The sequence below is a fragment of the Nansenia antarctica genome (assembly GCF_963989245.1).
Source record: "Nansenia antarctica genome assembly, chromosome: 8".
Lineage (NCBI taxonomy): Eukaryota > Metazoa > Chordata > Actinopteri > Argentiniformes > Microstomatidae > Nansenia > Nansenia antarctica.
This window is the reverse complement of record NC_137678.1, coordinates 24,361,490-24,376,666: the sequence shown is the minus strand read 5'-3', so window position 1 is coordinate 24,376,666 and position 15,177 is coordinate 24,361,490. Positions and strand designations below refer to the sequence as shown.

At 46.3% G+C, this 15,177-nt stretch overlaps 1 protein-coding gene across 1 annotated transcript in view; it reads right to left on the bottom strand.

Annotated features, from left to right (window-relative positions):
* Positions 1-5,314: 5,314 nt before the first annotated feature.
* The window catches only part of tbk1 (TANK-binding kinase 1), a 25,778-nt gene continuing 15,915 nt past the window's right edge, over positions 5,315-15,177 (bottom strand). Inside the window, exons 17-21 of the mRNA XM_080537502.1 lie at positions 14,994-15,095; positions 14,315-14,411; positions 13,018-13,118; positions 8,001-8,072; positions 5,315-7,775 (exon numbers count right to left, since the gene is read on the bottom strand). Of these exons, the coding sequence (XP_080393628.1) occupies positions 7,724-7,775; positions 8,001-8,072; positions 13,018-13,118; positions 14,315-14,411; positions 14,994-15,095 (424 nt within the window). The 3' untranslated portion in view covers positions 5,315-7,723. The remainder of the gene's footprint in view (positions 7,776-8,000; positions 8,073-13,017; positions 13,119-14,314; positions 14,412-14,993; positions 15,096-15,177) is intronic.

Here is a 15,177-nt window from a genome sequence, read left to right as displayed (position 1 = left end):
AACCACCGCACATCAGCATGGTGAAGCAGGTCTCTGTATGCAGCATCGAGCTCGTCCAATAATGCTTTGAATAAGTGTTGCTGAAGTGCTTTCGCTCAAATCGAGTTGACTTGTTTCACCACCAGTGTCATTACATGAGAAAAGTCCAAGACCTTCCCAGCCAAGGCCTGCTGATGGATCACACAGTGATAATTCACAAGTAGGGAAAATCAGGGTCATTACGGCACAGTCCAAAAAATCCATTCAGCGCACCGTGCATTGCTGGGGCCCCCGTCAGTAATAATCGCAACTAGTTTATGAATGGGTATGTCATTTTCACCAACATATTTTTGGAACTCATTGTAAATATCCTCACCCCTTGTTTTCTCCTTTAAGTGCAAAAGAGTGAGGAAGTCCTCCTTTGTTGTAGAACACCATTATGGAAAACCATTTGGACAAACACAACAAACTGAGCTGTGTCCAATTACATCCACAGATTCATCGAACTGTAGTGAGACATATTCAGTGTGCCAAGTCCTTTAACACTTGTCTGTCCACATCCTCTGACAGTGACTCGACCCTCCTTGTCACTGTTGCAGGGCCCAGAGGTACACCACGTAGTGCAGTTTTGATTTCTTCTTTGTTTTTGAAGTCACTGAAAACAGTCTCTGCGGTAATGGCCATTGCTTCCTTGACTAATTCTCCATCTGTAAAGGGCTTCTTGTGTTTAGCCAAAAGGTGACTTACACAAAATGATGCTTCACTAGCAGCCTTATTTTGAGAAGCAGGTTTGGTGAAAAGCGATTGCTGGACCTTCAACCCTGATTTCAGCTCATAAACTTTCCTTGCACGGATTGTGCTCTTTGGCGGGTAGCTGTCTTTGAATTTCTGGTGGTTGGTGTTGTGGTGCGAGAGATTTCCTCTTTTAGGCAGTGCTTGTGTTTGGTTGCACAACATACATACACACTTGTCTTTCACCAAGGTAAAGAGAAATTCTTCTTCCCATTCTGGATGAAAATAGTACGTTTCCGCTTTCTTGCGTGGAACCTCCACCAAGCTAGCTACCTCGCGTCACCAACTGTCACCACCTGTCATAGATTTATTTGCGAGTCACGTACCAGTACTATTCTCTTATCTGATTGGTCACTTTCATGCAGCGTCTGCAACACAACAGTTGGCTCAAGAGAGAGAGAGGGAGAGAGGCACGTGCAAAACGTAGGCTATTTATGTATTTATTAGGCTCATTTTCTATTCTTTTTGGGACAGGGAAAGTCAGACAAAGATCTACAGGCAAAGTCTCAAAGATCTACCAGTCGATCGCGATCGACGCGTTGGTGACCACTAGTCTAAATCGTATACCGTATATTTGTGACTTTATGATGCATGCGTGTGTGTGTATGTGTGTGTATGTGTGTGTGTGCTTGTATGTATGTGTGTGTGTGTGTTTCTCCTATTTTTCACAGCTGTGGTAAGAAGTCCTGTAAACGGGAAGACTTCTCCCAGCTCTCCTTAGATCTGGTGCCTGGAGGCTCAGTGAACGACAGCCTAAAGCTCTACCTGATGGTCAGTGCCATACCTGAATAATCAAGTTAGTCTTCATATTATCTAACGTCATACATATGAGATGTGGCAAGTGTGTTATTCTCCACCTCCCTTCTCCTGTAGGAGACAGACTTGGAGTGCCGCTGTGAGAACTGCGGGGGTAACGACGCTGGCCTGAAGTGGTCATTCTTGACCTTGCCTCGGTGAGTGACCCCTATGCTGCCTGTCGGCCTTTGGATATGTCTGCACTGCTCTTACAGTTACATGAGACTCACCTCCTGTGTGGCTCTGATGGAGCCTGGTGCTTCCCACAGGGAACACATCATGTGTACTACAATTGTATTCACTCACTGTACTGTCAGTCGCTTTGGATAACAGTGGCAGCCAAATTGCATGTATTAAGATACCGTTTTTTCCAAAAAAATGCTCGAACTATAGAGTGGTTAATAACCCCTGATGCCGTTTGCAGGGTGCATGTCCTCCACCTGAAAAGGTTCAGGATGACTCCTGAGTTCACCATGTTCTCCCATGCCTACAGCCTCCCCTACCCCTAGCCATCTCCCCCATCTGGCCACCCCCCTGATATGCATACAGCCTCCCCTACCCCTACCCATCTCCCCTAACCCTGCCACCCCCCTGATATGCATACAGCCTCCCCTACCCCTAACCACCTCCCCTGTCCCTACCTCCCCCTCCCCGTTCGCTGACTCTGTGTTCCATGTGTCCATGTTGCTTGTTGTTTTTGTGTTTTCCGTATCTCCTATATTGTCAGCGTCTTTGAGCCTTGGAAAAGCGCTATATAAATGTAATGAATTATTATTAATTGTTATGGCCAAGATAGAGGACCGGGTCTGTCTCTCCAGGGAGCTAATGGTGACCTCCGGCCCCCATGGAGACACTGCAGGCCTCCCCCCCAACCAGGGACCACAGGCCCTCCCTCCTGCCACCCAGGCCCGGGGACCAAGCGAGACCCCGGGTGCTCTTCAGACACCCCCACTTGCCAAAGGTACATTGTCTTCCTCTCACCACCTCCTCCACACCATTAGAGTTTAGGATAGAATGAACCAAGAGACAACAGATATGGACAGAACTGTGATACCAGGTTATAGAGTATACAGTCGGAGCTGGAGACTTGATATAGAACAGGGTCCATATGTGTGGGTGTCCTGTCCCTTTCTTGACAGAGTAAAAACAAAAAAACTGCCTAAAACATAATAATTTAAAAACATTTAACTTGAACAAAAAAACTAACAAAAAAAACACAAGAATGAACACAGTTCAACAGTCAAAGGCCTTTTTGAATAAGGGAGCCAATGTAGTGAGTGTAGAATGGGGGCTATGTGGGGGTTATGTGCTCGTATTTGCGGACTCATCAGGATGGGCTGGTTGGGCTGGAAATGATCAATTCCGTCTGGCAACCCTGGTAGCAAAGTTACTGGTTTACTTTTCTCTGTTCTCTTTTTCGGGTCCTCTCACTCATGTGTGTATCCTTTATCTCAGAGACACTGGCATATACAGTTTCACTGAATTTGGGTGAGATAGGCCTACTTTGCAACTTTACAGTTTGGGTAACTGTTTTTGTTTCTCTACTGTAACATAACCAGGTACATTCATAATATTTTTGGGGGGAGGGACCCCCAATTGTTGTATTTGTATTGTAAATTGTAATTAATAATAATTATTATGGAGGCACAGGCAGGAATACAAGTGTGCAAATTGCGGAATCCCCCTGACCCCCAGCTGTCCTCCGACACGTGCTGGATCAGCCCCCCCAGGAAGGGCACCCCCACCAGCTCCAGGTATGCGGGCCGAGGCCAGGCCCGGTCACCAGGGGCGCGTACTTGAGGAGGTTGGTGGGGGCGGCGGGCGGCTCCGTTCCTCATGACGAAGGTGCGGAGGCTGACGCAGGCAGGAAGTCTTTGCAGGGCTGGGGCTCGGTGAGGCGGGCCCACTTCAGGTACAGGTGTGGCAGCGGAGAGTGGAGTCGCAAGGGATCTCTGACCCCCGACTAAATGTAGGGTTTGGATTTTTTTGGGCCGGCGATTGGGAATGGTGAGCTTGTTTTTCCCGGATGGGGATGGGGAAAGCCCCGTTGCAGTTGCGGAACTTTCCCCAGGATTGATTGATTGAATACTTTATTAGAAGATTTGCAGAAGTAGGTACATGAAAGTACATATTACATACAAGGTCAACTAACAGGATAAAAACCCAAGAAAGCCACTGGCTTATTTCAATTGGGGTCCTTGATAGGATGTGAACTTGAGGCTTGATGTACTTCCAGGTGGCCTCCACCTGCTCCAAGCGAGACGTCGCCACTCCCCTCAGCAGGTTGGGGCAGGCCTGGAGAGCCTCGAGCACCCCTGGGATGCTGAAGGCCTTGTAGCCCCTGACCGGGGTGGTAGCGGCATTCCCTGACTCCTGCGGCGCTCATACAGGTCCGTTACAATATCATAATATAATGGATAAGTTCGTTCACCGCCTTTGTTTTTGAATTTGGCCATGCCGTCGTTCGTGACATTCTTGGTAGGCGTTGTGGACGTCCTGGTGAAATGGTCTGATCCAGATGAAATGTTTTGAACAACTGGGGAGGCCCTGATGATCACACCACAACGGTGCTGTTCATCTATTGTCACTTTCTGACTGTGGGTAAGCTAAGCGCTTTCACATTCAAGGCTACAGGCAACAGGCTACGCTTTAGTAAAACACTTAATTCACTGCCCAAACTCCGGCCGACACAATCTCGCCATAGAAAGAATGTAATCAGAAACTATGTGTTATAAGATACTGTTTTGTTTCCAGGCATGATCCAGGTCCGTGTAACTGGCCATCTCCAGTGACAAGGCTGATGCTGAAGGGGTGCTGTCGCTGCACATTGCCATGGCAACCACAGCGCTGAGGAGACAGGATTTTCCAACAGGCTGGTCACCATGGGATACTGACAACTGTGGAGTGGGGAGGTGGTGGTGGAGGCTGGTAGAGAAAGGGAGATAGATAGTAAAGAAAATGGAGGTGGACAGGAGAGGTTGGGACACAATGGTCAAGGTAACGGTTATTCTGAAAGTTCAAATGTCAGTACATTTGACAAATCTCTTTTTTGTTCAATTGTGTTACAATGTATTGGGGAAAGGAAATGTTATTGTATACAGCTTTCTTAAACTCATAAATGGCCTTACTCACAAATCCAATATACAATGTTTTCTTCCCTCTTTCTGTAAGTGCACACTCACACAGCCATAGGTTACACACACCACTGTAGTAAATACACACATGCTTGAACACACACAACGTTTGAGAGGTATTAAAGCGGGGCACGGAGGCCAGGGGAGAAGAGACTTACTCTCATCACCTTCTTCCTCATATCTGAGATCTCGTCATATTCTGATGACAGCATGTTGGCCTGCATCAACACCTCACACCTGAGACAACAACACTCATCACCATCTGGAGACTCACAATCTAGGTATCACAGCACAGCAATCATATCCATGCTACTGTAGATGACAGTATCAATGCCTTTCCAGAAATCATCGACACTTTAGTGTACAATGACACATTCTAAGATGTATGACATGGGGGGGTATTCCATCAATGTTGCTTAAGGAAAATCCAGGCTTATTCTGATACATTTCATGAGATTTATCAAAAATAAGCCTGGATTTTCCTTTAGAGACGTTGATGGAATACCCCCCCAGGGCTGGGTGACAACAGGGTGACAACGTTCCAGGGGTGTCCCATAGTGATGATGTCACAAACACAAGAAAGCCAGTCTGACACACAGTCTCTGTGGGTTTTATTTACACAACGTTTCAACAGTTCAAGTCTTGTTTTGTATGATTATTAACAAAACAAAGAAGTCATAGATTTTATACAGGGTAAGATTGATAGGTGTTGTGATTGACAGGTTAAAGAGTTTGTAATCCATTAATGCATGTGCAAAAAAATGAGGAAGTCTTTCGATACCTACCAGTATTTACACACATTTTTGTTCACGGACAGACAGGGTTGGGACGAATTCCTTTTCAATTCAGGAAGTGTTTTGAAACTCCCAATCCAATTTTTTAAAATGTGTCTGTAAAGAACTCACACAGTTGAGTTGTTGACTATTTTAACATATAGTATACCCAGATTGTTTCAATGTATTTGTAAAAGTCATTGGAAATTAATGGCCTTTTTAAAATAACCGAATTGGAATTCGATTCACTTCGGGAGTTGAAAAGCCCCAACCCTGCTGGTTGGAATACCAGAGAGAGAGGCATAATGCTTCTGTCCACCCCTAGCAAGGTTCTCTGTAGGATTATCTTAGATAGGATACAAGCAGCCTTGGATGACCAGTTGAGGAAGGAGCAAGCAGGTTTTAGGAAGGATAAGTCATGCACAGACCACATTGCTACCCTGCGAATCATCATAGAACAGTGTGTTGAGTGGCAAAGCGCACTTTATATAAACTTTGTTGACTTCGAAAAAGCCTTCGATAGCCTGGATAGGGAAGTGTTGTGGAAGCTCCTAGGTCACAATGGCCTACCCTCTAAGATCATCAATGTAATAAAAGACATATACCAGGATTCCAATGGCCGGGTGATCTGCAAGGGTAAACTGTCAAACACCTTTGCCATCACGACAGGGGTGCGGCAGGGTTGTCTCCTTTCCCCTCTGATTTTCCTCATTGCCATAGACTGGATCATGAGAAGAACAACTGAAAACCATAGGACAGGAATCCAGTGGACCCTGTTCACCCAGCTCGAGGACCTAGATTTCGCAGACGACCTCGCACTACTCTCCGAAAACCACACACACTTGCAACAGAAGACAGATAGGCTACAGACTAACAGTGACCAGCTTGGACTCAAGATCAACATCGGGAAGACTAAGACCATGAAGCTAAACCAGAAAACACATGACCCAATCACACTCAGGGGAGAGGCTATAGAGGACGTGGAGCACTTCACATACCTAGGGAGCAACATCAGCAGGGATGGAGGAGCAGACAGGGACATAGTAGCACGCATCAGCAAAGCACAAGTAGCCTTCAATATACTCAGGCCCATCTGGCTGTCCAAGAAACTCTCCAACAACACAAAGCTACGGATCTTCAATACCAATGTGAAGACTGTCCTGCTCTACGGCTCTGAACCACCGAGGGCCTCACAAGCAAGATCCAGGTGTTTGTCAACAAATGCCTGCGGTACATCCTCAAGCTGTGGTGGCCCATCAGAATCACAAATGAAGAGCTGTGGAGAATAACAAACCAGGACAGCATAGCTACCACCATCAAAAGGAGAAAGTGGAGCTGGATAGGGCACACCCTTAGGAAGGACTCCAACAACATCACTAGACAGGCCTTGGACTACAACCCGCAGGGGAAGAGGAAAGTTGGAAGGCCGAAAAACACCTGGAGACGTTCCACACTCCAAGACCTGAAGAACATCGCGGTGAGCTGGCAAGAAACAAAGGCCCAGGCCCAAAAGAGAGTGAGATGGAGAGCTCTGGTGGACGCCCTATGCCCCTCAACGGGGTGAAGAGGACTAACTAACTAACCCTGCTGGTGAGACTGTCAGTGCCATTAAGTCACTCATAAACCCATATACCTCTTCCACTATGTAAAGTCCTAAATTGAATACCAGGGACTTTTATACTCCTCATAAATGTGGGTGAGTTAAGTTATAGTGCCATGTTTAATCATCCCTCTTTAATAAATAAGATTCTAATAATCATTAGAAATTATTTGAAAAATGACAAGTTCAGCTATAGTGTGAAGATCTCTCTGATTTACACCTGGGCAATATTCAAGAGCAACAACCGAGTGCAACACCCTGTCAAAAACGAAATTGAGTAAAAAATACTCAATTAAAGAGTAAAGACTAAAATAAACTAAAGGCATCAGGAACAGAGACCGTGTTGTCATGAAAACGTTCTCACCGATCCTCTTCAACGATGGCATCCTTAATGCGTGAATAAACTGTTTAAGAGGAGTGGCAGTACAGTCAGAGCTGTTGTGCCAGTGATCTTCCTCTTTTGAGTTTCATAAACTGAAATAGACCATGTTGGGGAAAAGGCCGGTAGATAACAAAGTAAAACAATCTAATAGTTAGATATCCTATTTACAACATAAAGCATATATACACAGGAATAAATCATTGGCCATTCAATTGCGTGTTCATCACTTTCTCTGCCTTGTCCAGGTAGAGGGGTTTGTAACACCTTCTCAAATTCGGTCAACATTTCTCATTCCTCCATCCATTGTCAAAGTGCCAAATCTGGAAAATAAAAATAAAAACATATATGAAAAAGTAGTACAAAATTGGATATTTCCCCGTTCCCCCGGAAGGAGAATGGTTGTGAGCTCTGTGTAATGTCTTGAGGTGTCAAAGCTGTGATGTCATCAGTTCGGATGCAAGAAAATCGATTGTGGTTGTCCTTATCAACAGCTCCTAATTTAAAAATTGTGTTTTTAGGGTGATATAAAAAGCAGAGACACTCGCCTCTCCAGGAAGTGGTTGTTCTCCGCCAGCTCCTTCACCACCCCCTCCATCTCCTCCTTCAGCTTCTTCATCCTGTTAACACAGTCAGACTCAACACTGAGACAGAGTCCAGACTTAACACTGAGACAGAGTCCAGACTTAACACTGAGACAGAGTCCAGACTTAACACTGAGACAGAGTCCAGACTCAACACTGAGACAGAGTCCAGACTTAACACTGAGACAGAGTCCAGACTCAACACTGAGACAGAGTCCAGACTCAACACTGAGACAGAGTCCAGACTTAACACTGAGACAGAGTCCAGACTTAACACTGAGACAGAGTCCAGACTTAACACTGAGACAGAGTCCAGACTTAACACTGAGACAGAGTCCAGACTTAACACTGAGACAGAGTCCAGACTCAACACTGAGACACAGTCAGACTTAACACTGAGACAGAGTCCAGACTTAACACTGAGACAGAGTCCAGACTTAACACTGAGACAGAGTCCAGACTTAACACTGAGACAGAGTCCAGACTTAACACTGAGACAGAGTCCAGACTTAACACTGAGACAGAGTCCAGACTTAACACTGAGACAGAGTCCAGACTTAACACTGAGACAGAGTCCAGACTTAACACTGAGACAGAGTCCAGACTTAACACTGAGACAGAGTCCAGACTTAACACTGAGACAGAGTCCAGACTTAACACAGACAGAGTCCAGACTTAACACTGAGACAGAGTCCAGACTCAACACTGAGACAGAGTCCAGACTTAACACTGAGACAGAGTCCAGACTTAACACTGAGACAGAGTCCAGACTTAACACTGAGACAGAGTCCAGACTCAACACTGAGACAGAGTCCAGACTTAACACTGAGACAGAGTCCAGACTTAACACTGAGACAGAGTCCAGACTTAACACTGAGACAGAGTCCAGACTTAACACTGAGACAGAGTCCAGACTTAACACTGAGACAGAGTCCAGACTTAACACTGAGACAGAGTCCAGACTTAACACTGAGACAGAGTCCAGACTTAACACTGAGACAGAGTCCAGACTCAACACTGAGACAGAGTCCAGACTTAACACTGAGACAGAGTCCAGACTTAACACTGAGACAGAGTCCAGACTTAACACTGAGACAGAGTCCAGACTTAACACTGAGACAGAGTCCAGACTTAACACTAAGACAGAGTCCAGACTTAACACTGAGACAGAGTCCAGACTTAACACTGAGACAGAGTCCAGACTTAACACTGAGACAGAGTCCAGACTTAACACTGAGACAGAGTCCAGACTTAACACTGAGACAGAGTCCAGACTTAACACTGAGACAGAGTCCAGACTTAACACTGAGACAGAGTCCAGACTTAACACTGAGACAGAGTCCACTTAAAGGCCAATGCACACGGCGTGCGATTTTTGTCGCCGGACAAAATTCGATTTTGACGTTTGAATTGAAGTCTATGAGAAAATCTCATCCCAATGCACACGGCCCCGATTTTAATCGCACCGCGAAAATTCGATTCCATTCGTTTTGAATGGGACAAAGCACACGGCGGCCGAATTTTGTCGCACTGTCAAATTTAGTTAAAGTTTGTGGTGCGACGGATTATTGCATCACAATGGGACAATTGGGAAAACTTCAACTGGTCTATCTAAATTAATTGAGTCACTCATAACAGGGAGAGAGACTGGAGCATACATTTTACACGCGTCTTTCGGTCATAGACAGCTAGCTTGCTGAGCATCAACTAATTTTCCATAACGTAAAAAGGAGGCAGTTGGTTGTGGGTCTACGAGATTCTGCAGTCTCACAATGAAATGAGAGTTCAACTTGGTCAACAGTTGAGGCTTTAGTGTACAGGAGGACCGCTCCAGACAACTTACTTCAGGTTGAACAGACAGGAGTTTGACGTGGATCTGGGAGAGATTGGAGCCGTCGTCTCCAAGATGCCAACCACATTGCGAGAGTATCAAATATGTGCTTTAAGGAGGGTATTGTAGTGCCAAAAAACGAGAGTCGTAGGCGGAGCGGAGACATTTCGGAGCTAGCATCAAAACACTAGTCTATTACGGTACTGTACTGTTATAAACTGTTTAATAACAGCTTCCAATACAAACGGAACCAAATTAATTGTAACAGTTGTTTGTTTCTACCTGGCTGGCCCTGGCTCACAAACAAAGAGGTGGCTAGCTGGCTAGCTAACATTTCGGAGCTAGCATCAAAACACTAGTCTATTACGTTACTGTACTCTTATAAACTGTTTAATAACAGCTTCCAATACAAACAGAATCAAATTAATTGTAACAGTAGTTTGAAAAACATTAGTGTAACATACATAATACATACATGCAATTACAAATATAGTGTTGTCAGGGCTTGACATTAAGCTTTTTCAGTGAACTTATCTATAACTTTGCATACCTGCATTCTTATGAATATGTTGGTATTGTTTATACGTGCTTTAGGGAGGGTATTAAGTTATTTAACATGATGGCATATATTTACATGTGAATAAAATATTACTAAAAAGGTATTATCATTGTTGTTATTTGTATTTTGTACTGTGCAGCCAAAAAGGCTATCGTAACTCTTTGAGCAAGTAACGTTATTTATACTTATAATATATACTATACTATATATATTATATTAGTTTACTCAAATATCTACGATAGTGTTTTGGGCTGCAAGGGGTTGCCAGATTTCTAGCACGACTGAATGACCAGCCAAATTGTACACATGTTGTATAGACACTGTCCACTGAAAACCGGACATCTGGCAACCCAAAATTAATATTTACTCTACTGTACGTACGTTGTTAAGTGAAATGCATTATATATGTCCTCAGTTGAATATATTGTGTTTATCCTATGCCCAGGTTAATGAGGAGATGCAGTGCTGTTGTTGTACCACTGGGGGGCGCTGCATAAGACTGCAGGCTTGTGTGTTGTTAATATTGTAGCGAACGGGAACTTGGTAGTGTAACTCGCCCCATGCGGGGGGTCGAACCCCGATCTCCCGCATAACCGCGCTAACCACAACACCAAGAGAGTTAACTCCCTTGGTGGAGCTGCTAACGGACCTCGGGGGGGTTAGTGGAACAGCTAATGAGTCTCATTGTTAGTGTAGCGTAACTCGCCCCATGCAGGGATCGAACCCTGATCTCCCGCATAACCGCCGGCCGCGCTAACCACAACACCAAGAGAGTTAACTCCCTTGGTGGAGCTGCTAACGGACCTCATATAGGTTCGTTACAATATGTTGATGTGTTGATGCACTTGTCCGAGTTGTTGTCTACCATTCTAAATTAGCTCGGCTGAGCGAAAGAGTTTTATTCCTTTTGGTGAGGAGAAAATAAAACCATGCCCGAGGGCAAAACAGTTTATCGTCTCCGATATTGATTCTCCCCGAGTGCAACGTAGGTGGAAGCTGCCATCATAAACGTTAACATACGTGTATGTAATTTACCGGTAACCTGAATGGATGAAATGGATGACGAAAAGCTCATAACTTGTCAACCTGACATCTTCAATTGTGGATGGAGCAATCATCTATTTTAACGGTTTGACAGTCAAGGGCAAGATATGAACATCACCATCAGCCAGCCACTACACCTATATAGCCCACAGCTGCAACTATACACATACTAGCTATACGAATTACTGCATGCATGATTTATTTCCGTGTCATGCCACATAGCTACACGGCCCATCTCACATACAAGACGCCTATATTACATAATAATAACAATCGAGCATGTAGGCACAATATTGTAGCGTGAACGCAGGAACATTCGTCAGCCAGACGGACTTACATATTGAGCCTCATCGGTTGGACGCAGTGCACCGCTCAGACCCCACGGGGGGGTCTCAAATACCCGGCGAGTTACGTGCCCTTTTAATTATTTACTATTCAGCCAATATGTCCAATGTTTGTCTTATTTATAGGCCTATGATTATTTGAATGAGATTAATTTGTACTACTGTATATTTATGATGATTAATTGAGATGCATGATCAGTTGTGGAAGTTGAGTCCTAGGGGCGAATAGCTAGATGTTGGACTGTCTCCGTCCTCCGAATCTATGTCTGCCTGATCATCGCCCATAATAATAAAGTGGCTTTTATAATACACCTTTCTGGCTGTGTGTTTTGTGCGCTCCCTCTCCTGACATTTTACCAATACCCCTAAATCAGGGGACCCACATATTTTATCACAATATGTCCAGTTGTATCTTGTAGAAATTGTGGAAGCAAGGCAAGCAATATTGGTAGAGCCTATTGTAATCAGCCTGCCTGGTCCGACTACGTAACAATAAAGTAACAATTGAGAATGGAATGTTGTGGTACGACAAAATCGCATCGCACGCCGTGTGCATTGGGATGAGATTTTCTATGATTTTCTCATAGACTTCAATGGTGTGAGTTGAAAATCGAATTTTGCGGTGCGACAAAATCGCATCGCACGCCGTGTGCATTGCAATCGAATGTTGTCCGGCGACAAATCGCACGCCGTGTGCATTGGCCTTAACACTAAGATAGTGTCCAGACTTAACACTAAGACAGTCCACTTAACACTAAGACAGAGTCTAATTAACACTAACCCTCATGGTGGAAACACTGCAAGCAAGACACACAATGTAAAAATCATGACGGGATCAACTCGACTTCAATTCAGCACGTGATTTAAATGTACAATTCAGTGTATCGCGAAATCATTGAAAACAAGTTCTCTCTTTGTAATCAGGAGAATAAATAAGTAATTTCAAATTTTCTCCTGAATTGACAGAATTGAAATTCAACTGACCCCAACCTTGGTGAAAATTATGTGAAATTCCTCTAAGTAGGGGGTCCTACAGTATGAAACCCCTCTAATAGGGGGTCCTACAGTATTAAACCCCTCTAGTAGAGTATCCTACAGTATTAAACCCCTCTAGTAGAGTATCCTACAGTATTAAACCCCTCTAGTAGAGGGTCCTACAGTATTAAACCCCTCTAGTAGGGGGGTCCTACAGTGTGAGCTCACCCCAGGGTCATCTCCACCAAGGTGCTCTGGCTGAGGTACGCCTGGGGCTTGATCCCGCTGGACGCCAGGGGCATCACCTTCTGAGGCAGCTGCTCCTGAAGCTGAACAAGAGCACAAACGCACACACACACACAGACAGACACGCACACACACACACGCACACGCACACACACACACACACACACACAGAGAGAGACACACACAGACACACACACACACACTTAAATTTGTATTCACTCCCTCCCTCCCTCCTTCCCTCCCTCCCTCCTTCCCTCCCTCCCTCCTTCTCTCCATCCCTCCCTCCTTCCCTCTCTCTCTCCCTCCCTCCTTCCCTCCCTCCTTCTCTCCTTCCCTCCATCCCTCCCTCCTTCCCTCCCTCCTTCTCTCCTTCCCTCCATCCCTCCCTCCTTCCCTCCCTCCTTCCCTCCCTCCTTCTCTCCTTCCCTCCATCCCTCCCTCCTTCCCTCCCTCCTTCTCTCCTTCCCTCCATCCCTCCCTCCTTCCCTCCCTCCTTCTCTCCCTCCTTCCCTCCCTCCTTCATCCCTCCCTCCTTCCCTCCCTCCTTCTCTCCTTCCCTCTCTCCCTCCCTCCTTCCCTCCCTCCTTCTCTCCTTCCCTCCCTCCTTCTCTCCTTCCCTCCATCCCTCCCTCCTTCCCTCCCTCCTTCCCTCCCTCCTTCTTTCCTTCCCTCCATCCCTCCCTCCTTCCCTCCCTCCTTCTCTCCTTCCCTCCATCCCTCCCTCCTTCCCTCCCTCCTTCTCTCCTTCCCTCCATCCCTCCCTCCCTCCTTCTCTCCTTCCCTCCATCCCTCCCTCCTTCCCTCCCTCCTTCTCTCCTTCCCTCTCTCCCTCCCTCCTTCCCTCCCTCCTTCTCTCCTTCCCTCTCTCCCTCCCTCCTTCCCTCCCTCCCTCCTTCCCTCCCTCCTTCTCTCCTTCCCTCCATCCCTCCCTCCTTCCCTCCCTCCTTCTCTCCTTCCCTCCATCCCTCCCTCCTTCCTTCCCTCCCTCCCTCCCTCCCTCCTTCTCTCCTTCCCTCCCTCCCTCCCTCCTTAAAGGCTGTGGAGTGTGTGTTCACCTTAATGACTCTCTCCATGAGCATGGACACGTCCTTCTCTCCCTCCTTCTCTCCTTCCCTCCCTCCCTCCCTCCTTAAAGGCTGTGGAGTGTGTGTTCACCTTAATGACTCTCTCCATGAGCATGGACACGTCCTTCTCTCCTTCTCTCCTTCCCTCCCTCCCTCCCTCCTTCTCTCCTTCCCTCCCTCCCTCCCTCCTTAAAGGCTGTGGAGTGTGTGTTCACCTTAATGACTCTCTCCATGAGCATGGACACGTCCTTCTCGATGCTCATGAACTGGCTGTACAGACTCTGCAGCTGCTTCCTCACATGATGGACCTTCCTGCAAACACATGATACACAACATACTGCGTCACACACACACACACACACACAGATATAGACAGATATAGACACATGCACACGCACACAGAGACGCGCACACACAGACACAGACACACACAGACAGACACATACGCATACACACACAGACACAGACACACACACACACACACACACACACACACACACACACAGACAGAGACACACACAGACACAGACACAGAGACAGAGACACACACAGACACAGACACACACACTACACACACACACCTAAACCCTAATCTAACCAGGGTTGCTAGCTGCTTAGCACCAGGGTGCAATCACTGCAGAGTTGCACACATCCTGTTTACACGCTGGCCATGGCTTCATCTCCAGCAGGCAGAAAGCAGCTGCATCGTTGAGAGGAGTGCACACACACACACACACACACACACACACACACACACACACACACAGACACAGACACACACACAGACACAGACACACCCACCTACCCACCCACCCACCCACCCACACACCCACACACCCACACACCCACACACACACACACACACACACACACACACACTCTCTCTCTACCCACCTCATCCAGTCCTCGCTGTTGGAGATGAAGAGGCGGTATTTCATGGCACACTCCTCTGTGAACAGGGCCCTGGCCTTGGTGGCGTGGAACACCAGCTTCTGTCTGCAGGAGAGACACACACACACACACACACATATACACACACACACACACACACCAAAAAGCCTTCAATAAAGGGTTCTTC